General features: G+C 39.3%; 1 protein-coding gene across 1 annotated transcript in view; it reads left to right on the forward strand.

Moving 5' to 3' along the window:
- Positions 1-26,839, forward strand: part of NFXL1 (nuclear transcription factor, X-box binding like 1) — a 70,829-nt gene that overhangs the window by 41,209 nt on the left and 2,781 nt on the right. The window contains exons 16-22 of the mRNA XM_008062552.2: positions 1,995-2,016; positions 2,447-2,587; positions 6,666-6,832; positions 12,838-12,907; positions 19,998-20,102; positions 24,400-24,486; positions 25,233-25,286. Coding sequence (XP_008060743.2) covers positions 1,995-2,016; positions 2,447-2,587; positions 6,666-6,832; positions 12,838-12,907; positions 19,998-20,102; positions 24,400-24,486; positions 25,233-25,286 — 646 coding nt within the window. The remainder of the gene's footprint in view (positions 1-1,994; positions 2,017-2,446; positions 2,588-6,665; positions 6,833-12,837; positions 12,908-19,997; positions 20,103-24,399; positions 24,487-25,232; positions 25,287-26,839) is intronic.

The raw sequence follows: 26,839 nt of genomic DNA on the forward strand, positions 1-26,839 counted from the left end.
GGGCTCAGGCAATCCACTCACCTCAGCCTCCCAAAGGCACGGGATTATAGGCTGAGCCACCGAATCTGGCTAGAAAATTATTTTTAATTGACATATAATTGTACATATTTATGGGTACATAGTGATGTTTCAATACATACAGTATGTAGTGATCAGGTCAGGGTAATCAGTATGTCCATCATCTTAAGCATCACTTTTTTGTGTTGGGCATGGAAGTGGACTCAAATATAAAAGGAAATTAGCAACACACACACACACACACACACACACACACACACACACACACACACACACACCCCCACCTTCTGGACACATGCCAGAATGTGTCTCTTTTCTGGCGAGTTGAATGTATATATCATTGTTAACTCTAGTCATCCTCCAGTGCTGTAAGACTCCAGAACTTGTTCTTCCAGTCAGCTCTGGTTTTGTGTCCTTTAACGCGTCTCTACCACCCGTTGCCTCTTCCCTCTCCAGCCTCTTACAGACTGTGTTCTGCTTTTTATTTCTATGTGATCAACTTTTTTTAGCTTCTGCATGAGTAAGAACATGCAGTGTTTAACTTTCTGTTCCTTTTTTGTCCATTTTTTTTCTTTTGAGATGGAGTCTTGTTCTGTTGCCCAGACTGGAGTGCAGTGGCACGCTCCTGGCCACCACAGCCTCGACCTGCTGGGCTCCGGCAATCCTTCCACCTCAACCTTCCAAATAGCTAGAGCTACAGGCACACACTACCATGCCTGGCTAATTTTTTGATTTATTGTACAGATATGGTCTTGCCAAGTTGCCCAGGCGGGTCTCGAACCCGCGGGCTCAAGCAATCCACTCACCTCAGCCTCCCAAAGCATGGGATTATAGGCCGAGCCACCGAGCCTGGCTTTTTTGTCCATTTTTAAAACTGCATTGTTTGCCTTCTTTGTTTTGAGTTTTAATTCTCCGTGTATTTTGACTACAAGTCTTTTATCAGGTGTTTGTTTTCTAAATATTTTCTCCTAGTTTGTGCCTTTTCATTTTCTAAAGTGATCTTTGCAGAGCAACAGTTTTTAGTTTAATGAAGTCCATCTTATCCATTTTTCTTTCTTGGATCAAACTTTTAGTATTGTATCTAAAAAGTCAAACTAAATTCAAGGCTTCCTAGATCCTCTCCTGTGTTTTATAGTTTTACATTTTACATTTAGGTCTGTGATCCATTCTGAGTTAATTATTGTGAAAGGCGTAAGGTCTGTCTAGATTGTTTTTGCAGGTGAATGTCCATTTGTTCCAACACCGACCATTTGTTGAACAGAATATCCCTTTTCCATTCCATTTTCTTTGCTTTTTTGTCAAATTCACTTATAGCTGAGTAATTTTTGTCAGTGTATTTCTGGGCTCTCTATTCTGTTCCATTGATTTATTTATCGATTCCTTCACCAATACATACTGTCTTGATCTCTGCAACTTTATAGTAAGTCAAGTAATGACTTTGTTCTTCTTCAGTGTTGAGGCAACTCTTCTGGATCTGTTATTTTTCCACATAGACTTTAGAATCAGTTTGTTGATATCTACAACATAAGTTGCTGGGAATTTGATTGGAATTGTGTTGAATCTGTGTCAAACTGGGAGGAAGCTACATCTTAACAATTTTGAGCCTTTCTATCCACGAACATGAACTTCCATTTTTTTAGATCTTTGATTTTCTTCACCAGCGTTTTGTGTTTTTCTCATAGATCTTGTATATATTTTGTTAAATTTATACCTAGGTTTGTGTGTGTGTGTGTGTGTGCTAATATAGTGTTGTGTTTTTTATTTCAAATTCCAATTTGTTCATTGCTAATAAATAGGATATCAATTGGGGTTTCTGTATTAACTTTGTGTCCTATAACCTTACTGTCATCACTTACTATTTCCATATGTGTTTATTCTTTACTCTTATTAAAACTAGTAGAGCTAGCTTCATTGCTTTAGATGTCCTTTTGGAAGAATTTATAATGTTTTCATTTTATTTTATTTTTTCCTTGCAGGGAGTGTCTTGGGAAGCATGAGGTGAGTTATAGGTACAATATTTTAAGTAAATTTTCTATACCAGAGTTGTAAAAAATAACAAAGTCAAAGTAGTTTTATAAAGAACATAAGAGTTCATCTACTAACTTTGAAAATATACATTGCTTTTATTTGAAAGTCAGCCTGTGTATATGCATTGACTACAGAATCATTATATTAAGTTTTCCTTTTAGGAACAGAATGTTTTGCTTCTTGGTGCTCATTTTTTGGGAATATCTTCATACGTTACTTTTGTTTGGATAATATTATTGATGAAAACTTAAGAGACCTCTGGGAAACTTGTTCTCAAATGATAGCGGAGTCATTTTGGCACATGTGTCCAGAAGGTGGTGGTGGTGGTGGTGGTGGTGGTGGTGGTGGTGGTGGTGGTGGTGGTGGTGGTGTGTGTTGCTAATTTCCTTTTTTATTTAAGGTGAGTCCACTCCCATGCCATGCTGTAGGACCATACTCTTGTAAGAGAGTTTGTGGACGGACCTTAGAGTGTCAGAATCACACATGTATGAAAGAATGCCACAAAGTAACTGAAGTTGATGGCTGCACTGGCAAAAGCAAGGTAATGTTCTTAGGGTGAATGCACGTATATGCCTATGGTATGCTTGAAATTTGTTTTCAACAATTATACCATAAATATTTTTCCTTTTTGCTTTAGTGTCTTTCCTCATTTTTGCCCTTTCTCCTTCCTTGCCTTTCCTAAGACAACTGAATTTTTAAGCTTTTTTTTTACTTAATTCTTTTTAAATTTTAGATTTATGGGATACATGTGAGGATATACTACATAAGTAAATTGTGTGCAGGTGAGGTTTGGCCTTCTAGCCAACCCTCTCTTCCCTGGTAGCGGTCCTGGTACCCAGCGTGTGTCTGTGTTTCCTTAGTCCTTCCCCTCGCCCTCCTTCTCTGAGCAGCTAGACAGCTGACTTTCACAGCTTAGTGTATGTTGCTCTGTGACTTTGCACTAGCTGTAGCATTGTGCCTTTTAATGTGAACTCTTTACATACTGTCCCTGTGTTAATACAGGGTCTCATGATAAAATACAGATAAAATACAGATATGGTCTCATGATAAAAATATAGTACTTATGGATCTTTTTAAATAGCAAGTTGCAATATCACCATCTCCTCTACTTATCTCTGTTCATATCTCTGATTAGTCTAAAGATTGGCTCTCAGTTATTTTTTATTTATTTATTTATTTTGAGTTGGGGTCTCACTCTGTCGCCCAGACTGGAGTGCAGTGGCTGCTCCCGGCTACCGCAGCCGCGACCTGCTGGGCTCCGGCGGTCCTTCCGCCTCAGCCTTCCAAGTAGCTGGAACTACAGGCATGTGCTACCACACCCGGCTGATTTTTTGATTTATTGTAGAGATGATGTCTCGCCAAGTCACCCAGGCGGGTCTTGAACCCGTGGGCTCAGGCAATCCACTCACCTCAGCCTCCCAAACTTGACACATATGATAGACAATATTCATAATTTCAATAAGTTCCCAATCTTTTGTTGAAAAGTGTATAACTTCATTGATGAGTGGTGTATATATGTGTACATTATTAACTAAAAGCATTGTATTTGCATATGAGAAATCAACTATTCAGAGATCTCTAAAAATTGCCACTTTACAAGGAAAACAATTGTAGTTAATCAAATTTTAAATAATATTAAGCTTTGTATTTAAAATAACTAATTTTTTTCCTAGTCTTCCATTCTGTAGGGAGTCATAATAATATTAGCAAGTGTCTTATTGAGAAATAAGCCAGAATATTTAAGCTTCGCTTTATTATTAAATAATATAACATTTACAGCTATTGAAATTATTAATATGAATTGTGTTATGGAAAATTTCACTTGCATTGTTAGGTTTTTTTTAATACATATTTGATTTGGTAATTGTAGTTCATGACAGTATAAATGCCCATATCATTCTTGTTCATATGCAAATATATATGTAAATATATTGCTTATAATTTCTTCATTGATCTATGCCTTATCCTACAAAATGTACTCATAAAATGAAAAATATATTGGAATTATAAACTCAAACTAACAAATAATGATTCAAAGTCACTTTAGCTAGTTAGGGTGTAACTGCTATGTGTGGCCTTCCTCTTCTGGATTTTCAGAATATCAAATGAGTCAGAAAAAACTTACTTCTGAAGCTAATATGACCATTAGGGATTTATTGTGGATTATCCCAATGTTGCTTCCTGGGTTAAGGCTTCTATTTTTAATTGAGAACTGCATAAGGTGTTTGATAGACAGACTTGCTGTAATTCCTAATTAGGATAGTCTTTTCTAGAAGATAGGACTTGATATTGGAAGAGATCCAGGAAAATAGCTTAGCAAGAGTAGAGGCAGTAGTTTTTTTTTTTTCCATAGCTAGAAGGAGCTCATATAAGTACATTTCTTGTTTAGCTTCTGGAAACTGAAGTTTAATGTTATCAGGTTTTTTGTTCATAACTAGGCAGCAGGAGAGTAGCAGTTGGAAAACAGTATCTCTGATCTTTTTTAACTCCTAGCCCAACATGCTCTTCTACTCATGTTATTTAAGCAGGAGATTGTTGTTAGGTGTCCCACATTGCCAGGAAGAGCAAGTGAAATAGACTCTGCATGTTGACTCTGGCTCTGTTTGCGTATGTTGTGATTTGTGTCCTAACCCTCTTCCTGTCTTTTCCATTTCAGAAAGACATTATCACCATTTTTACCCAGTTGCACAGGTCAAAGACATAGGAATCACACTTGATCTCTCTCTTAGTTTCATTGTCCTTTTCTCACAGCAAATTCTGTTAGGTGTGTCTTCAGAACAGTTCTGAACTCTGACCATTTCTCATGACCTGTACCACTAATGTCCTTATCTAAGCCACCATCTGCTCTTAACCCTGATTTCTGCAGTGTTTTCCTAGCCAACCTTTCCACTCTCACTTTTGTATCAACCAGATCATCTTTAAAAATGTGAGGCAGGCGTAATCTCCCTGTTCTGCACCCTTTGGTGGCTTTCAGTCAATCTCAGGTTAAAACCCAAAGGCCTGATGATACCTGACACCTCATACTCTTGCTCATTTACTTTTGGTTCTGCACTTGCTGCTTCTGGAATGTTCCTCATGTGCTCTTCCTCAGGGCTTTTCACTTACTATTCCTTTTTCTGGACTCTCCCTCTTGTGACTCTCTCAGATGTGGAATTGACCCAGCAAGCATCCTTCCTGCTGCTTCCACCACCCCTCCATCCAGCTTTTCCTCTCATTAGGGTCCTTATGAAGACACGTATACTTCTTCATCTCCTGATTCGGATGGATGTTCCAAGGACCCTTCTCTGTGTTCTCAGTGGGCAGAGCAATGCCTGTCATATAAGTGCTGAATAAGTATTTGTGGAATAAATGAATATACTTTTTAAAAGTTAAAAAAACTATTTACAAAAGAATATTTTCATAATTCACAACACTTTTTATTCATAAATGTCAAAAATAGCTTCGAATTTCATTAATAATAACTTTGTAATCATGGCTGTACCTAGGATTGATAGTGAACATGTCTAACCTTTAAGACTTAATTTATCTCAAGTGTGATATGTGAAAACAATGTCTTGCAATGAAATTTTTAACCTTCTATAGTAGATTTGGATACTAGTTACATTATTAAATCACTAGTGTAAAGAGAGGTGTCTTGTTAAGTCACACTGAGGTTCATTTATTTGTAAATGTAATTTAACTTTAATTCATTGATGTGCCTTTAAAAAACCAACTATTAGGCAACTCCCTTGGGTCCCTTCCCACTGTGGGAGCTTTTCTGTCCTCTCAAGAAATCCTGCTTTCTGAAAAAAAAAAATCAACTGCTGGTCCTTCTCCGTATTTTCACTTTGTATGTGTTTCTCTTTAGCAAGAAGAGATATTGAGATATATCTTCAGAACATTGAGTGCTTTGGAATTTCTGTATTAAGAGTGTGTTCATTTCTTTACTTCAAGGATAGTTGTGCTTACTGGTTAAAAATGAATTGAATGAACGTTTTACTTCATGTTTTTTCCTGACCTGACTATATTTTAGGAAGAATTTACATTTTTAATAGTGATACTTTATGTAGTCATTCATTTTAAAAGTGAGGCGGTTTGACTTAATGGGGTTCATGGGCATTGACATTTATATGAATAATAGTCCTTTTGACAATCTTGCTATTCATATTGAGTATTTTTAAAATAAATGAAAACATATACCATTTTATTAAGTATATTTCTAAGAGCTGCAGAAGTACTTTATTTTAATGAAGTATCATTCTATAACTTTATTTTTATTTTGAGTCAGAGTTTCACTGTTGCCCAGTCTGGAGCACAGTGGCACGCTCACAGCCACTGCAGCCTCGGCCTGCTGAGCTCAGGCAGTCCTTCCTCTTCAGCCTTCCAAGTAGCTGGAACTATAAGGCATGCGCCACTACACCCAGCTAATTATTTATTGATTGTAGAGACAAGGTCTCACCAAATTGCCCAGGCTGGTCTCAGACTTGGGCTCAGGCAGTCATTTCACCTCTACCTCCCAAAGTGTTGGGATTACAAGCATGAGCTACTGTGCCTGGAGCTAAATTCTATAACTTTAATATATAGAAATTTAATGTATAGAAATGTGGACTTAGGTGTTTTATTCTCTTGCTGTTTTTCAGGCTGGCCCAGAATGTCTTCATTGTGAAGAAGGGTGCTCTAAGTCACAGCCATTGGGCTGTCCTCATCCATGTGTCTTACCATGTCACCCTGGAGAATGTCCACCTTGTGTTCAGATGCTTAGAATAAAATGTCACTGCAAGATCACAAGCTTGTATGTAGAGTGTAGGTAAGTAGACTGAAGAAATAATTTGATTTTGCTAAAATTATTTGAATTGGTATCTTTTCATAGTTCAGAACCTTTTATAGTAGACTTGAAGGAATGTTTTTCCATTGTGTTGCTTGGATTCTTGGGGCCTGGACTTTCCAATAGAGACCTGGAAGGTTGAGATGTAGATACTCCATCTTTTAAATACTTAACCTTTTCAAGCAGGGGAATTATGCTTTTTTCCCATTTGGAAATTCTGTATAAGATAGTGTTGGGAAAAAATTGTATCACTGCTTTAAAAAAAAATAAGAGAAACACTGCTGTGACTGACTATTCCAATGACTGTGTCACACTAGAATTTTATTTGATCAAAATTTGACTTATACATACGAGCATACCTTGTTTTATTGCACCTTGCAGATACTGTGTTTTTTACAAATTGAAGATTTGTGACAACCCCACATCGAGCTAGTCTATTGGCACCATTTTTCACTTTGTGCCTCTGTGTCACATAGTGGTAATTCTCACAGTATTTTAAACTTTCTCATTTTCATTATATCTGTTATGGTAATGTATGATCAATGATCTTTGATGTTACTATGGTAATTGTTTTGGGGTGCTGCAAACTGTACCCCAGGTTCTTATAAGTTTCCTATAAGGTTCTTGCAGAACATTAAGCTCCTCTAAGATAGTGAGCTTAACTGATAAACATTGTGTGTGTTCTAACTGCTCTAACCGGCAGTTTCCCCATCTCGTTCCCTCTCCTTGGGCCTCCCTATTCCCTGAGACACACAGTATTGAAATTAGGCCAGTTAATAACTCTCCAGTGGCCGCTAAGTGTTCAGGTAAGAGTTGGCCAGGCTCGGTGACTCAGCCTGTAATCCCAGCACTTTGGAAGGCTGAGGTGAACGGATTGCCCGAGTTCACGAGTTTGAGACCAGCCCAGGCAACTTGGCAAGACCTCGTCTCTACAATAAGTTAAAAAATTAGCCGGGTGTGGTGGTGCATGCCTGTAGTTCCAGCTACTTGGAAGACTGAGGCTGAAGGATCACTGGAGCCCAACGGGTCGATGCTGGAGTGGCCGTGAGTATGTCACTGCACTCCAGCCTGGGTGACAGAGTGAGACTCCAATTCAAAAAAAAAAAGAGAAAAGAAAAAAGAGTTGCCTATCTCTCACTTTAAATCAAAAGCTTAGAGAGGCTTGTTAAAAGCCCAGATAGGCCATTTGTGCCAGTTAGGCAAGTTGTGAATATGAAGGAAATTAGAAATGCTACTCCAGCAAACAGAAATGGAAAGAAAGAGAAACAGCCTCATTGCTGATATGAAGATAATGTAGTGTCTGGATAGAAGGTGAAAGCAGCCACAACATTCCTTAAGTCAGAGTCTAACTCAGAGTAAGGCCCCGACTCTCTTTACTTCTGTCAAGTCTGAGAGGGGCAAGGCTACTGCAGAAGAAAGGGTTGAAACTAGCAGAGGTTGGTTCTTGAGGTTTAAGGGAAGGAGCTGTCTCAATAACATAAAAGTGCAAGGTGGAGCAGCAAGTGCTGATAGAGAAGCTGCAGCAAGTTCTCCAGAAGATCTAGCTAAGGAAATTGGTGGCTACATTAAACAACAGATTTTTAACTTAGAAGAAGCAGCCTTCTGTTGAAAGAAGATGCTGGTGACTTTTGTAGATAGAGAAGTCAGTGCCTGGCTTCAAAGAACAGGCTGACACTCGTTATAGGAGTTTGTGCAACTGGTGACTTTAATTTGAAACCAGTGGTCATTTACCATTCTGAAAGTCTTAGGACCTTTAAAAATTATGTTAAATCTCCTCTGCCTGTACTCCATAAATGGTACAACAAAGCCTTGATGACAGCACGTCTGTTTACAGCATAGTTTATTGGGTATTTTAAGCCCATTGTTGAGACTACTGCTCAGAAAGTTTTTTTCAAAATAATAATGCTTATTTGACAATGTTCCTGATCACCCAAGAAATCTGATGGATATGTACATGGATATTAATACTGTTTTTATGCCTGCCAACACAACACCCATGGATCAAGGATTAATGTCAACTTTCAAGTCTTACTATTTCAGCTGGCAGATTTAGGTAGTGATTTCTCTGATGAATCTGAGGAGTTTGGAAGAAATTGATTCCAAACCTCATGGATGACCGGAGGGTTTGAAGACTTCATTGGAGGAGGTATCTTCCGATGTGGTGGAAATAGCAAGAGAGCTAGAATTAAAAGTGGAACCTGCAGAATTAATTGCTGGAGAAAGGAGGGGAAAAGGAGGCGAACTCCAAGAGGGGAAAAAGGGCAAGGATGTGAACTGCCAGTTTACAAAAAGAAATTAAAAAATGGTTCTTAATGTGTCAAAACATTTTATCCTGTCCACTTTTGATGGGCAGCACAATTGGGTCCATGTTTTTGCTATTGTGAATAATGCTGCAATAATGTGTGTGCAGGTATCTTTTTCATAGAGTGATTTGAGTTCCTCAGGGTATATTCCCAGAATAGGGATTGTTGGGTTGTATGGAAGGACGATTTTTAGGTCTTTTAGGTATCATTACGCAGCCATAAGGAAGGACAAAATCATGAACTTCACAGCAACTTGGATGAACTTAGAGTCTGTAATGCTCAGTGTTCTGTCACAGAAACAAAGAACAAAGAAAATACCACATTCTCACTCATAAGTGGACCCTGCACAGTTAATCATAATGCTATAAGAAAGGGATTGACAGTAGTGGGAAACTCCCAGGGTGGGGACACTTAATCAATAGGGGTTCCTGATCTCAAACCAGCTGAAATGGGGACCAAAGTGAGACCCAAACTTTACCTGTACAGGGACCATTTGTATACCTATTCCTGAATTGTACCCCACATCTTTAAAATTAAAATTAAAAAAAGATTTCAAAACAGAGTCTAGAAGTGATGACACACAGGAGCATTGAGCACACCCAGTGGTTTCAGTATCACTTTCCACTGAAAAGGCTCTTGGAGAAATGGTGAAGTCCTGGGTGAGAGTAGGTAAGCACATGATAATCCCGAGACATTTGAATTAGCCAGAAAGAAAGAAAACACCAAAGAAAGATGGTAACATATCAAAACGACTTGGGAGCCAGTTTAAAGACACTCCCGTGGGCCTTTGATGTTTAGTGATTTAAACATCAGGATGACAGTGGCTAGGTGAATAAAATAAGAATCCATTGGTCATACAGCTATTATTAATAAATGGGACAGGGGAGTTCTACCTATAATAAAAGTCCAATGAATAAAAGTCAAAGACAGTGAGGACCTAGAAAATTACCATTTGGCACCTTATTTGTTTTATAAAATAAACCTGGCTATTTCCTTGATTTTCTGAGGTCTAGAATATTTTACGTAGTATCATTGGAAATACTGGTTAGTGAGGCTTTCATAAACTTCTCCTATAAACCGTCTGGGCCTGGTGTGTGTGTGTGTGTGTGTGTGTGTGTGTGTGTGCGCGCGCGTGCGTGCGGGTGTGTGTGTGTGTATGCATGTATGAATTTTGGATAACTTTCTCTGTTTTTTCCAATGAAAATTCCTGTTTTCCTTTGGGTTTGGTTAATTGGCTAAAGCAGTTCACAGAACTCAGGAAAACTCACATTTACTTGTTTATTATAAAGGATATTATGAAGGAAATTGATGAAGAGATACATATGATGAGGTATAGAGAAAGGAGCCTGTTGACTCCATCCCTGTCCCCACCACCCTCTAGGAATTTCCATGTGCTCAACTGTCCGGACTCTCTGTACCCTGTCTTCTTGGGCATGATTGAAGCATAGACAATCATGTAGAATTATGACTGGACAAAGAGGATATGATCTAATGTTAATAGATGAGTGTGTGTGATCTAATACTAACAGACTAAACTCTGCAAGACCCATCTGTTTAGGTTCTTTTGGCCTTTCTGTGCAACCTTCCTTCCCCTGGGTTATGGGGCAGGGCCCCTTTGAAAGGCAGTCTTATGACCTGCAGACAAGATCAGGCAGAGAGTTTTTTTTATGACCTGCTCCAGGACAGAAAGGCAAGGGAAGATGAGCGTCTTAGTTTCTGTGGCCTGACTTGGGGAGAATTATCAAAGGCTGTGGGAGTTATAAACCAGGAGCTATGGATGAATATATAGTGTAATATATATATTAAAAATTGAATATATGTGCATATCTAATACATGTAATATCACAATCTTTTTCTGCTTTGTGTAAATGTCTTCTGTATACATTGGATGTAAAAAATACAGGCCTTGAAAAGCTAATTTATTCCTAACTATAGAGTAGCAGGAATTAAAACATTAATTCTTTAGTTTAGAGGGGAAATTCTCCTTGTCAGAATAAAAAATGTGGAGTAATTTTAGCTTGAAAACTTTGTGGTTTGAAGTAAATTTTGCCAAGAAAATGGACATGCTAGAGTACATCTATAGCTAACTTAATATGAATATTTAGTTGGGCTCGGTGGCTCAACCTGTAATCCCAGCACTTTGGGAGGCCAAGGCAAGTGGATTACCTGTACCTGTGGGTTTGAGACCAGCCCGGGCAACTTGACAAGACCTTGTCTCTACAATAAATTTTAAAAAATTAACTGGGCATGGTAGCATGCGCCTGTAGCTCCGACTACTTGGAAGGCTGAGGCGGAAGGATCGCTAGAGCCCAGCAGGTCAGTGCTGACTGGGGTGGCCGTGAGCATGCCACTACACTCCAGCCTGGGTGATGGAATGAGACTCCAACTCAAAAAAAAAAAAAAAAAGAATATTTAAGATAATAGGTTTTTGGTTTTTTGGTTTTTCTTATAGAGACAGAAGAGACAGAGTCTTGCTATGTTGCCCAGGCTGATCTTGAACTCCTGGCCTCAGGCGGACCTCCCACCTCAGCCTCCCAATGTACTGGGATTATAGGCATGAGCCACCTTACCTGACCTCAGATAATAATTTTAATTAACATTAGTGAGGCTGACCTTAAGGCATATTTTGACAGTCTTGTCTGGTGAAAGGGAATAGGAAGAGAGTAACGGAGAGGAGAGAGAAGATAATGGGGAAGAGAAAAGTAGGCTGCCCCTAGGGAGTTTCAGGCTGTCACAAGATGCTGACTGGAGGCAGGGTTTCTTGGGTTCTGTTCAACTATCTGTTAGGAAGAAAGTTTATTCCTTGGTGTTTGTGGGGTTTTTTTCTGAATCACCCACTGAGTCAGATATAAAAGCATTTCAAAGCATAGACTGGGCTAAAATAACTAGATCTAAAGTGAATTAATTTCTTATTATTTTTTTTTTTTTGAGTTGGAGTCTCACTCGGTAGCCCAGACTGGAGTGCAGTGGCCGCTGCCGGCCACCGCAGCCTCCCCTGCTGGGCTCCGGGGATCCTTCCGCCTCAGCCTTCCGAGTAGCCGGAATTACAGACATGCACCACCATGCCCGGCTGATTTTTGATTTATTGTAGAGATGAGGTCTCGCTGCCCAGGCGGGTCTCGAACCCGCAGGCTCAGGCAATTCACTCACCTCAGCCTCCCAAAGGCGCGGGATTACAGGCTGAGCCACCGAGCCCGGCTGAATTAATTTCTAATATTTATAGATAGCTTACCCCAAAACACCCAAACTTTAAAAAAAAAAGCTTATTGAATTTCTTATTGAATAGTCTAAAATTTTCAGTTTGGGCATATTGAACGACTGTCTTTTAAATGTTTTTCATGGGGATGTTAAGAAGAATTGTAATTATGAATTAAAGTGATTGATCTTCAGGGAAAGATCTCTGGCAGTAATTATTAAAAGACGCCAGGCTCAGATGATGTTTTGTGTTTTGTGCTTTCTTCTTAGCGCAATTACACTTTGGTGTTTGACTTGGTACAAAGGGCTGTGGGTTTGAGTTATCAGAACAATTAAGTAATTTGAAGGTAGTTGTCAGAGAAAAATAAATAAGTAATTTTAAATACATAATTTTATGGATATGTTTGAAATTGTAAATTATTTTTAGAAAAATTATGCTATAAAATGGACTTTGGTTTGAATGTCATCAGACCTTTCTCTTATTTTTAGAAAAATAACCACAGCTGATGTAAATGAAAAGAACCTCCTCGGTTGTTGCAAAAATCAGTGCCCTAAAGAGGTAAGCTTCAACAGAACCTTTAAATTGTATTCCTTGGGCATTGTTTCTCATGGGTTGTCTTTTTTCTTGTTTAGTCATTTTACTTTAGGTCTTTTCTGGACCACTATCCAGAAAGGAAATGTGATTGATGTCTATAAAAATGTCACATATATGGTTAGGGGAGATGTACCTTATGTTATGAATTTAGGGAACCAGGACAAGGAGAAACCCTATGAATACATATATATTTTTTTAAAAAAGCAGTTTTAAAGGCAGCTTATATACTTGATACAATAAAGTATTGACCTAGTGCTTGCCTCCCAAAATGTGACTCAGACTTAAAATACAAATAAATCAATAGCTGTGTGGATCACAGGCAGTGAGATGGTAAATCTACAGTCGTTTATTTAAAAACACTAGCATGAGTGTGTGTGCATGCATGTGGTTCACCCTTGGGTGGGGTACTGTGTGAGGACAGACATCCACTCCACGGCGTCGTGAAGGTGATAGCATGGAAGGTACCTCTGTACACTTTCACTGTGGCCTCTAATGCTGGTGCCGTTCAGATCATGGAATCTTTCAAGTTATTCCTATATTAATTTATGTAAAGCATTCAGCTACAGAGTTGTGTTTTGTAAAGATTCTGATGCTTGTATAAACATTATATTCAAACTATAAAAGTATCAAAAGTGACTTGTAAAATATTTGTTCAGAGAAAGAAGGTAAACACTCACTGGTAATAATTTGAAAAACCAAAGCAATTCATCTGTATTTGGCCAATCTGAAAGGGAGGGTGCTCCTTTTTTGTTGTGGGGAATGGGACAGTGACGTTACTTGATTTAAGTCGACACTTGTGAAGGAGTCCTTTTGAGTTACAGTTGTACTAAATAGTACCTCATTCCTTTAAATTCTTTGACTTTATGCATTTATCTAAATATTTCTCACCCTATTTAAAGTCAGGAAGAGATGACAACTAAGTTTTAAATATATAATAGTAGCCGGTCTGATTAAGTGTAAAATAAGAATTGATGCATTATATGCCTTTTTGTTAATATTTTCTTTTAACTAAAACTTTGGACCATTTTTTATGGATTTCTATTTATTTTAAGAGCTGTTAGAAATTGAACTTGAGAGTTTTAATATGTATGTAAGATTATAAAAAGAGAGGGATCATTTGAAGCAGTAGGTATTATTTTAGTAATCCTGTCTTTGTTATATAAGTGGAACTAGGGGCATGGGATATTTCAAATTTAATTTTCTGAATTCTTTAAATCCTGAATTTTCCCTTGTTAAAATAAGTTTTTTTCTATCCTAATTCAGATGCCAGGTAACAAGTAGTTGAGAATGTTTTAATCTTAGTGTTTGGTGTGGTTTTATAGGTAGTAGAAATATGGTAATTAAATGCAGGGATTGCTGATTTGAGTTTAGTGTTGCCTTAGCTATAACTAAGCTGTGATGCTATTATAACAGTTGGTGCAACTAGATGAGCGAATTCTGTTTCTTTAATTTGTTATTCGTTTTCATAATGCTGGGTTCTAAGAGGTTATTCTGGAACCCTGGTATTGCTAGGATCTCTTTGGAATTTCTTGAAAGACATCTAGGCTGGGAGCAATCCTAATGTTTGTTACAGCTTGGAACAGCCTAGAGTGGACAGGTGAATTTCACTGTGTCTAGCAGAACTCATTTTGGCTGTGGCATCTTGATATTGGTGGCACTAAGTATTGGTCCTCAGTCTTGAGTGTGCTTCAGAATCACTTCCCAGGTTTGTGAAAGCACAGGTGGTGGGCCCCACTCTAGAGTTTGTGGGTCTGAAGTGGAGTCCGAGGTTTGCATTTCTTTTTTTTTTTTTTTGAGTTGGAGTCTCACTCTGTCGCCCAGACTGGAGTGCAGTGGCCGCTCCTGGCCACCGCAGCCTCAACCTGCTGGGCTCTGGCGATCCTTCCGCCTCAGCCTTCCAAGTAGCCGGAATTACAGGTATGCGCTACCACGCCTGGCTGATTTTTTGATTTATTGTAGAGATGAGGTCTCGCTGCCCAGGCAGGTCTCAAACCCGCGGGCTCAGGCAATCCACTCACCTCAGCCTCCCAAAGGCGTGGGATTACAGGCTGAGCCACCGAGCCCGGCTTGCATTTCTAATAAGCTCTTAAGTAATGGTGATACTCTTGGTTGGGAACACACTTTGAAAACCACTGAGCTACAGAATCAGGGTGTAACAGGATCAGCAAAGACATATGTAGCATGGACTGTGGGGGTAGATTTGTTGTCCTTCCAAGTGAAGGTAGGGTGTTCTGATATATTTCCAAGTGCTGATAACTTCCTGTGTGTTTTCCCTCCTCTCCCCATGCTGCAGGGGTTCTGTGGGCAAGGACTGGTCATACCTGTCTTTGTATACAGAGCCTGGGTCCTTGGTTATGTACATCAAGCTGTTGGTAAATGTGTATCGAGTATGAATAAAAGTGTGACTCATGGGAATGGCAAAGGCCTCTCCCTCCAGCCCTGCTGCTTCTCTGGGGATGCACACTCTGTCTTCTGGGTGGGGTTAGGTTTTAATTTCATTCAATGAAAATATGAAAATGCCATTAAGAACTGCACCTTTAAACTATATATATGCATTTCTACTAAAAAAAAGATACAAAAAGATCCACGTGGAATTGTTACTTTGTTTAAATTTTTTTTTAATTGACAGAAAACATTGTATATATTTATCATGTACAACATGTTTGGAAATATGTGTATGTTGTGGAATGACTACATTGAGTTAATTAACATGTGCATTACCTCACATCCGCAGTATTTTTGTGGTGAGAACACCAAAATCTATTCTTAGCGAATTTCAAGCATGTGTAACACATTGTTATTAACTTTAGTCATCTTGTTGTACGGTAAGTCTCTTGAATTTATTCCTTTTCTGTGACTTAATTTTGAATTCTTGACCAAAACCTCTGACCCCCTCAGTCCTCCGGCCCATGGTAACTGCATTCTGCTATTTTTATAGGTTCAGCTGTTTAATCTTCTGCATGTGAGATCATGCAGTAGGTCTGCGTTTCAGAATTATTTCTAAATTTGGTTTTATCATTTTCATGAAATCTTTTCTACTTCTTATTTGGGTAAATTATTTAACTTTTTTGTAACTCAAATTGTTCATTTATAAAATGGGGCAATAATAATGCCCACCTCAGAGTGTTAAATGAGACGATGATATGTGAAGGCCTTAGGATGAGATTAGCGCTGTGTATGTGCAGGCTAAGGTGGTGGTCAGGGAGTTATCTACCAATACTGTTGTGCACGCTTTTCTTGGTTCTTTTGAAAGGGCGGTTTTCCTATTACTGGAATTCAAGTGGAACATGTTGGTCTAGACAGTGTTGGTTGTTGGCAGACCATTTGATATGACTTACTGAAGTGCTGGTGGACTATGCTGAGGGCTGGTTGGGGAAGAAACTATCCCACTCTGAGTGGAGTGGGGAGCATGTCTCATCTGTAAAGGAATACTGGCATTGGATGCTTTAGACAAATCTCTATTTTTTGCTGTGAAATCTGTAATGAGGATACGGTCATCATACTTTATGCCTTCTAATCAGCTTTTTTTGTAACTGCTTTTCAGTTTTTTCAGAATATAACTTAGCTATTGAGATAACACGGATACGGTCATGTGATTTGATATTTTTTAAACAACGAAAATATCACAAGTATACTGAAAAGTACATAACCACAATATGTATAACTTAACAGACAGTTACAAAGTGAATGACACATAACTCCACCCAAGTCGAAAAACAAAGTAGTGCTGACGTAGCAGAAATCACCAAGGTCCCCGACTGCAGTGTCCTCCCTCTGTTCTGTGTGTTGCCACTTTCTACCTGTTCTAGTAAGCATTTCCTTGCTTTTATTTCCAGTTTTACTACCCTTATGTGTATCTGCAAACAATATTGTTTGCCTAATTTTATATTACAAGTTCAAAAGGATGTACTTTTTTGACTTGCTTATACATATTTGCCATGTTTATGGCATGTGGCATTGGTACCTTTATTCCTTCACACAGGTGTCATAGTTTATCTGTTTTACTGTAGGTAGACCTTTGCGTTGCTTCCACTTTGAGTTATTATCAGTGTTCTGCTGTGTGCAGTCTTGCTTGTGCATCCTGGTACACATGTGCAGATTTCTGTAGCATGTCAGAATATAATTGGTCACAGGGAATGTATAATTTCAACTTTAATAAAGACGTCCAGCCAGGCTTGGTGGTTCAGCCTGTAATCCCGTGCCTTTGGGAGGCTGAGGTGAGTGGATTGCCTGAGCCTGCGGGTTCAAGACCCACCTGGGTGGCGAGACCTCATCTCTACAATAAATCAGAAAATCAGCTGGGCGTGGTAGCGCATGCCTGTTAATTCCAGCTACTTGGAAGGCTGAGGTGGAAGGATTGCCGGAGCCCAGCAGGTTGAGGCTGCGGTGGCCGGGAGCAGCCACTGCACTCCAGTCTGGGCGACAGAGTGAGACTCCAATTCATTAAATAAATAAATAAATAAATAAATAAATAAATAAATAAATAAATACATCCAGTTGATTTTCAAAGGGTTGAACCATTTTGTAATTAGTAAATGTTCCAGTTACAGAGCAGTATCAGAAAGTTTTCCAACTTTCCATATTCTTGTCTCTGTTGAAAGTTCCTTTTGTTTCACATTCTTGCCAACACTTAGTATTGTCAGCATTTTTTATTTACCAGTCTTGTTCATCTCATAATTTTAAATTCCATTTCTCCAATGACTCATGGCTTTGAATGCCTTTTCGGGATTAGATGCCTTGCTTCTGTATTGGGTCTTGTGTTGGCTGCCAGCACGGTGTATTCTGGATGAGTTCCATCCTCCTAGTTGCAAGCTGCAGCATCAGTTTGCCTAACTTTTGGCTGGGAAAGATGTGTCTGGAGGACACAGGAGCGCAATTTGCAGGTTCTGAAGTGGGTGCTGTGCAGGCGAGCCTTGGGAAGTCAGCATCTGTACATTCCTGGGGTTCTGTAGTGAGACGACTTTCAGGGTTTCAGATTCCCAGGAGAGACATTTTACTGGCTTTCCTTGGGTCCAAGGGACTCCTCTCAGCACAGGTGACCACAGTCAGGGTACTAGGACAGTAGCAGAGATGTGACTGTGGCTCCTGAGGGAATGATGGTGAGCCAGGCGCAATCCCAGTCCTGTCTTCCCCAGCCTTCCCCAGCACTGGATGTGAGAGGCAGGGGGCTTCGTGGAGTAGAAGCTAGAGGCGGCGGCAGGATCAGATGAAGGGTTTAGAGAAAAGAGAGACTTAGAAGTCAGGCGGTCCAGACAGAAGAGAAGCTTTCAGGATGGCAGTGAAACTGAAGATGAGTGTGTGGTCTAAAGAGGCAGAAGGATATAACATGGAGACCAGCGGTTTTCAACCTTTCATTAACCCCCAACCCCACTAGAGAGTTAGAACACTGAGCAGTGAAAGGCTACACTGTAGCCATGATTCTGTGTATTTTCCGGTAGGTCTGCATTTATTGATTGTGATGTGCATTCCTGTTTACTTTCCCCCTTAAAAACCTTGGTTAATTGATAGATACCAGAGGCTGGGAAGGGGGTGGGAATGGGGGGATGAGGAGAGGTTGGTTAATAGGTACAAGCATTCAGTCAGGTGGAGTAAGTTTGAGTGTTCAGTAGCACAGTGGGGTGACTATAGTTGATAACAACGTATTATATATTTCAAAATAGCTAGAGGAGAGGATCTGAAATATTCCTAGCACACAGAAATGATAAATGCTCGAGGTAATGAATACCCTGAATGTCCTGACTTGGTCATTACGTATTCTGTGCATATAACAAAATATCACGTGTACTGCATAAGTATGCACAAATATCAGATATCGATAAAAAATAATAAAGTTGAAATAGATTGGTTCCTTTTTAAGAGCAGATGACTGGTGTAATTCCCTGAGAGATTAAGAAAGGAACAAGAGGATACAGGGGAGTATTTTGAGGGGAAGAGTGCAGGTGGGAAACTAGCACTAAATATTTGTCTTTATGAAGTTGAACTAGTGGCACTGGCAGGAATGGAGGTGAGAGCGAAGTTAAGGAGTTCAGAAGTTTAAAACAACCATTGTGAGGCAAGTATTTGAGAATGAATGAATACTGAGCTTGTGAAGCAGTGTTCGGGTTTCTTTTTTTTTCTCTTTTCCTTTATTTTAAAGATGTGGGGTACAATTCAGGTTAGGTATACAAATAAATGTTCATTATACAGGTACCCTTGTTGATGAGGTGTTGATGAGGGTTTCTTTGGTAACAATTCAAGACCGTATAAGCAGTGTCACTACAATTTGGAAGTAGATTTCTTACATAACTACTCTTTAGATATAGACAAATTTAATTCAGGCTTTTATGGTGATTTAAGCCACGTTTCAAAGTGTGGACAAGATGTGAATGGACAGAAGGAGAGCATGTTTCATCTGGAAGCTTGACTGGGATGGGAATGTCACAGATAATTAAAGATCAAGAGCATATAGACATCGTGGCAATTAGCTAGTGGTTTTGGCTACATAATGTGCTTTAACCTGGACAAGGACAAGGACAGATGTTTTAGAGTAAAACACTAAACAGTTGTAAAACAACACAGTAGCTTGAGGACGAGGAAGTTTTCTTCTTTCTCACATAACAAGACAGGGAAGGCTGGTGTGTCACTGTGCTCTGCTGCTTATCCCAAATCCAAGTTAGCAGCAGCTCTGCTCTCTGACAGTGGTTTCCGTTATTTCCCAACTTTCGTCATTTCCATACATGAGGAAGAGAAGAACAGGGAAGTCCACTCTTGAAATGATATGAGGCACAAATCACTTACACTTACTGGCATTCCCTTGGCCAGAGTGTAGTCATGTGGCTGTAACTAAGGGCAGCTGTGAGATGTCCCCTTGGAGTGGAGTTAGAGAGCATATTGAAAGCTTCTGAATAATTAAACTAATCTATATCCAAAAGGAAAATAGTTGACAAATTAGCCTATTAGCCAGGATTGATTTACCCTATGTCTGATAGACGCACTTAAAATAGTTGGTGGTGGTGGGGAAGTAGAGTATGACCAAAATGTAAATGTGTAATTGCTTTGTTTTGGTTTATTTTAGCTTCCTTGCGGTCATAGATGCAAAGAGATGTGTCATCCTGGTGATTGTCCCTTTAATTGCAACCAGAAGGTTAAACTTAGATGTCCTTGTAAAAGAATTAAAAAGGTAAATATTTTAAGTCATTGAAAATACTTTTCTATGTAAATTTGTTTTGGCCTGTATTTTGGTAGTTCTTTGGCTTTTTTTTTTTTGGCCTTCTAATTTTAGGGTTTTATTTCATAGAACTTTATTATTGGAAGGAGCCTACCTATTTCTATAAATGCTTATTTTAACAATCAGCTTTGGCAATTTAATTTTTGCAATTTAATAGTAGAAGAAAGAAAGATTGTTTTGTGCTGAAACCAAGCTCAATGCCCTTTTTTTTTTTGGTCCGTGTGCTCTAGATTGGAGGTCTTTCTTTTTTTTTTTTTTTGAGTTGGGGTCTCACTCTGTCGTCCAGACTGGAGTGCAGTGGCATGCTTCCAGCCACCATAGCCTCAACCTGCTGGGCTCCAGCAATCCTTCCGCCTCAGTCTTCCAAGTAGCCAGAACTACAGGCGCACGCTACTATGCCCAGCTAGTTTTTTTTAAATTTATTGTAGAGTTCTTGCCAAGCTGCCCGGGTGGGCCTTGAACCCAGTTGGAGGTCTTTGAACAATGAACATAATGTGACTGGTAAAGAGAGTTTCATGGTTTAGGACATGACCTGGAATTAACCTTTGTTGCTGTTATTTATGAAATTTTTTGCTATCCAATATTGTGCTTTGAAAATGTTGCCTTAAAAAGAACTTGTATACATAGCTGTATAAAATAACACTCAGACTTGGAAAGAATGAATTTTAAGATAAAATAATGGTAGCAGAGGAGCATGGGCAAAAACTAATGATTGGAAGGACCGATAGAAGCAAACTGATAACTGTTCTGTACCACTTAGGAGGAAGGGAAGGTGGTGGCCTAGTAGGCTTTTCTTTTTTTCCAGCTCTCATTTTTCTTGACCTTCCCCTGGCAGTGTTGACTCCTTTGAAACTAACTTTCTTGACCTGACTTACCCTCTCTCATTTAGTTACTGTCCTTTTTTCCTTCATATTCCTATGTTCATTCCTTAAAGCTAGTCTCTTTCTTCTTCTCTTTAAATGTACTCTTTTATTTGCATGTTACATCCCCCATGCAACACATAATTGTTGAGGATCTTTTATAGGTCCTTTACTTTTTTTTTTTTTACAGTTCCCAGTTTATTTTTCTGGGGTAGGTAACTTCTGAATTTAAATGTATAGGCCTGACTTCTTAGAAAGTAGAATCTGTAAGTTCTAGATATTTCAATTGACAACCTTTACATAAAAGTCAGTACTTAGCCAAGCGTCACACACACACACACACACACACACACACACACACACACACACACACACACACACACACACACTGACTTTTAGATCTCGTGGTCTGAAGTTCAAAATGGGTCTCACTGAGCCCAAACAAGGCTTAGGCAGAGCGGTGCCTTCTGGAGACTCAAGAATCGTCTGTTCCCTTGATTTCTAGCTTCTAGAGGGGCCCACAATCCTCCACTCCTGGCTTCTGCAGCACAATACCTCAGCTCTCTCCCAGCTCTGACTCGCTTTCTACTCCCTCTTCCACTTTTGAGAACCCTTAGGTTTACACTGGCCCACCTGGACAATCCAAGGTCATCTCTTTCTTTAGTTAAGCCAGTTTTAATTAGAGATGTCTCTTAAGTTTTCTCTGTCCAAGTGCAGTTTGCCACCTACTAGAATTTGGGCAACTCTCTCCTGGGCCTTGGCAACACCTTCATATCTGATTTCCTTGCCTTAGTCATGCTACTTCCCTGATCTAAATTCTTTTTTTTTTTTTTCTTCCTTGAGTTGGAGTCTCACTCTGTTGCCCAGGCTAGAGTGCAGTGGCACATTCATGGCCACCCCAGCGTCGACCTGCTGGGCTCCAGCGATCCTTCTGTCTCAGTCTTCCAAGTAGCCAGAACTACAGGCACTCACTACCACGCCTGGCTAATTTTTTATTTATTGTAGAGACTAGGTCTCGCCAAGTTGCCCGGACTGATCTTGAACCGGCAGGCTCCAACAGTCCACTCTCCTCAGCCTCCCTAAGTGCTGGGATTATAGGCTGAGCCACCGAGCCTGGCCTTGATCTAAATTATTAAGTGACTTTTTTATCATTTATGGGAAAAAATGCATTTTATAAGAAATGAGTATGTATAAATATATATAGGCTTGACATACAAGGGAGTCTGTGATGAGACCTTTGCCTGCTTGTCTAAATGATAGATCATCATTTCAGCCAGTGGTCCCTGACCATTTTGAATCAGGTACCGGTTTCGTGGAGGACAGTTTTTCTATGGACAAAGGTGGGAGTGGAGGTTCATCAAGCCTTAGATTTTCATAAGAAGCATACAACCTGGGTCCCTCACATGTGCAGTTCACAATATACGGTTCTTGCTCCTGTGAGAATCTAATGCCACTGCTGATGTAGCAAGAAGCGGAGTTCAGGCAGTAATGCAAGTGATGGGGAGTGACTAAATACAGATGAAGCTTTACTCACTCGCCCTCTACTCACCTCTTGCTGTGTGGCCTGGTTCCTAACAGGCCATGGACCTGTACTGGTGGTCCACAGCCTGGGGTGGTGGTAGGCCGGGGGGGGGGAGGTGGGGACCCCTGGAGCTGTCATCTCTGAATTTGTTACTTAGGTGCTCTAACTTATATACTGTACTCCTCCTTAGTCTGTGGCAATGTATAAATTTCCTCCTCCATGTAGAGTGTACTGTTATTTTCCTTTGCTTCTCTGCTTACTAGAATCCTGCTAATACTCATTGTAAGCTCTTCCTTGTTTGGGAAGATCTTTCTTTCCCAGCCTCCCTTGGGAAGGACCGAGATGCCCTTTTTTCTTGACTTTCTTTGCGATAGGTTCATCACTTAGATCTTTTGTGATTCTAGGGATGTCTATAACCTTGTTTCCTCATCTGTCAGATAGAGTCTATATGTAGATTTAGTTTATATATAGAATTATAAGAAGGAATAACAGAAGTAATACTTACATAGCATGTAGCACAATGACCGCTATTTTTAATGAATAGTAGCTGTCATTACTATTGTTATTAGGCTAGCACTTACCAATCTATTATACTCTTTTTCTTATTGTGTTTTTCTCCCTGTCTTAGGGCTTGGCATGTAGTAGACTCAATAATTATATTTTGAATGAGTGAAGCTACAGTCCTTCTAAACTTATAGACTTAATGTCTATAAACACACAATACTTATTTTAATCTCCAATGTTTGCTCATGTTAATTTTTATGTCTGAACTATCTTTAGAGGACAAGACTATGTTTATCACCAACTTGAGCCAAAAATGAAGAACTAAAGAGTAAAAAAAAAAAAAAAAAAAAAAATTCTAAGTACTAAAATTCCCTGCCATAAAGTAAAAAGCTTTAAAGTTTATGCACTTCACTCATAGAATTTGGTGATCTAATTTCTAAATTGGTAGAGTTGAACTAAAAAAACTTAATGTTTGAGGGTGTGGTGATGGTGAGAAAGGAGTATCTTATACAAATAGGTATACTTAGAGCAAAGGTGACACTGGCAGCAAGAAATGGGAATGAACAAAAGCAAAGCCTGAGACTATTTAATGTAAGGACCACTTTTCTGTTCAACTCAGTAGGTCATCATTTTATTATAGCATAGTGCAGAAATTGGTCATAGTATTGATGTCAAGACATCAAGAAAAGAGATTACTATTCTGTTAGTTCATTAAGGAGGTGGTGAGTTACAAACATAAGCTTTAGAATGATTTTCATCCAAACTTAAAAACTGGAAAGGTTTAATAGTTGAGAGAAAAATGTGTAGTTCTCCAGAAAACTCTCCAGAGCTGGGTTGAGATGGTAGCCACTAGCCACGTGGGACTATTGAAATGTGAATCTCAATGAATTCGCATGAAATCATATTTAAGAATCTGGCCCTGGGTTTCCCTGGGCGCACCTCCTGGGCTCCCGGCTGCACATGGCTGGTGCTGCCCTGCAGGTGCAGGTTGAGAGGCTCCATCCCCCACACAGCCCTGGAGGCTCTGTTGGAGGCCACTGCTCTAGAGCATTTTAGTCCCTGGGAGAAACAGTAAAGAATAAAATAAAATTAGAACTGAGTCTGATAGTGGCCCTAACCAGTTATTAAGTGAATTGTTCTAAGTTTATGTATTTACTTTTTTGATTAAGAGAAAATAAAGGAATAATCAGTATTTGAACCAGATAATTAATGCAAGCAGCCATTGTCGTTAAGTATCAACGAACGTGACTGTTAAATAATACTTGTAACCGAAAGTTATTAGAAACCTTTTGCTTTTTCATGGCATACAGTCAGGACTTGGAGGGGAAGATCACTTAAAATTTGAAATTTGAATTATTTGTAGGAATTGCCGTGCAACAAAGTACGTGAAAACCAGGTTTCGGTGGAGTGTGATGCAACGTGCAGGGAAATGAAGCGGAAAGCATCAGAGGTAACATCTCGTTGCAGACGGTTTTCAATGCACTGAGGGCCTTTCCCTGCTTGCTTTGTGCACTTACTTATGTGCTTATTAAAAACAGCTTGAAATCTCATCTTTTTGCCTTTGTGGGAGCAGCCTGGTTTTCTAGGCACATTTTGAATCCCTTGTGTACCTGGCCTTCTCATCCTCTGTGGCAGTGGATTTGCTCTGGGATACAGTTTGTTTTAAAATTAGGGTAAAATAATACAAAAAGAAGATTTTGGGATTCTTTGCTGTCTGGGTTATCTCCAGTGTTACTTTTCCTTCATCAACCCAGTGAATAGCCCCTTGATTTTTTTTTTGAAACTAAGGATTCCCTTCTAGACAGGGCATTTAAGGTAAATTTAACCCTAGGGAAACAGTGATATCTAATAATTGATTCTAGATTCTTAATATGGTAACTCAAGAGGAAAAATCCAATGTTAAAATTGTCAGTTTACAGTGTTTTAACTTTTTGAATTGTGATCTAACATCTATTATACTTGTTAACTGAAATGTTTCACATAAAGTATAACATTCCATCCACCATCACTCCCAGTCTATTAGATAGTGCCTTGGTAAAACTTCTCAGTACAACCTTCACATTTTAAAAAATGATTTGCAATGTAAAGCTCCTAAAAGTTGCTGTAGGTTAGTGGAACCTGGATGGGAAGATGTTAACATTCTGTATACAACTTGAGGATTAAGTTATTAATTTACTTTTAAATGTGCACAAGCAGATAAAAGAAGCAGAAGCCAAAGCTGCTCTTGAAGAGGAGAAGCGAAGACAACAGGTAACCAAACCAAACACCCAGGTGTATGTCTCTTGGCATCATTGTCAGATTTTATGCAAACATAAGGTGTTTTCCAATTGCAAACTAGGGACAGGTGAACTCTTTTAAACTGGAAATTAACATAGTTTCTACAAAACAAAAGTGAGCTGTCTATTTACTTCACCCCGGGAATGCTGAAACTCTGAAAAGGCATGGGATCTTATATATTCCCCATTTACTTTCTTGCCCAGTTTCATCCATTATCCAACCATTCAGTCCTCCTTTGTGGCAAGTGAGAGAGGGCATCCTCATTTTTGCAAGTATCTCCTGGGCCCATGTCTTAACTCATCAGAAAGTACTTGAGTTCTCAGGTCATCAGTCACAAATAAGGGTTTACTAACCAATACGTTGACTTTAATAACATGTTCCTTTATTTCCCTATTAGACACTTAAATGCAGGATTATTATCCATTCTTTGTTGTTACTAAGTAATAAGCACATTCCTGATACCCTGTTTACTCAAAGTATTTACTGCCTTGAGCATGAACTTCAAATAGCGGCCTAACTTTCTAATAGTGATGTGTGATTATGTGTCAGTCTGCATCTTGATAAGCTTTATACTTACCAAGCAGGCTGTATTGTATGCTAAACCTCCTGCATTTATGGATGAGGAAAGTGAAACTTGCTTGACTTGCATGAATGAGGCAACTGAAACTTTTATAACTTGTGCAAGAACATTAGCAGCAATTCATGTCGCAAATAAAGGCTAGCCAAGATGACCTTTAATATTTTATGGTTCCATAAAGTTGATTTACCACCTATCCCCAAAATAAGTTATCAGAGCGAGTATAGTAAAACATAGATTGGCTGGAATCCTGGGAGATTAAGTTATTAGGAATAGTTTAGTGTTTCCTTCCTGTTCTCCTCCCACCTTTTTATAAACCACTGTGGATGAAAATCTTAAATACAGTCTTTGCTTATTGACTCTTTAAACAGAATACAGTCAGCTCAAAGTATCTGTGGTATCTGTATCTACTGATTTAACCAACTGTGGGCTGAAAATATTTGGAAAAAATAATAAATAATAAAAGAAAATCAAACTGGGCTCGGTGGCTCAGCCTGTAATCCCGTGCCTTTGGGAGGCTGAGGTGAGTGGATTGCCTGAGCCCACGGGTTCGAGACCCGCCTGGGCAGTGAGACCTCATCTCTACAATAAATAAAAAAATCAGCCAGGCATGGTAGCGTGCGCCTGTAGTTCCGGCTACTCGGAAGGCTGAGGAGGAAGGATCGCCGGAGCCCAACAGGTCGAGGCTGCGGTGGCTGGAAGCGGCCACTGCACTCCAGTCTGGGCGACAGAGTGAGACTCCAACTCAAAAAAACAAAACAAAAACAAAACAAAACAAAAAACAAAAAAGAAAATACAGTGTAACATCTACTTACATGGCATTTATCTTGTATTGGGTATGATAAGCCATGTAGAGATGGTTTAAAGTGTGTGGGAGCAGGTGTATACATTATATGTGAATCCTAGGCCGTTTTAACTGAGGTTCTTGCACCTCCTTGGATTTTGGTAT

The sequence above is a fragment of the Carlito syrichta genome, unplaced genomic scaffold (assembly GCF_000164805.1).
Source record: "Carlito syrichta isolate Samal-C Ts95f unplaced genomic scaffold, Tarsius_syrichta-2.0.1 Scaffold305745, whole genome shotgun sequence".
Lineage (NCBI taxonomy): Eukaryota > Metazoa > Chordata > Mammalia > Primates > Tarsiidae > Carlito > Carlito syrichta.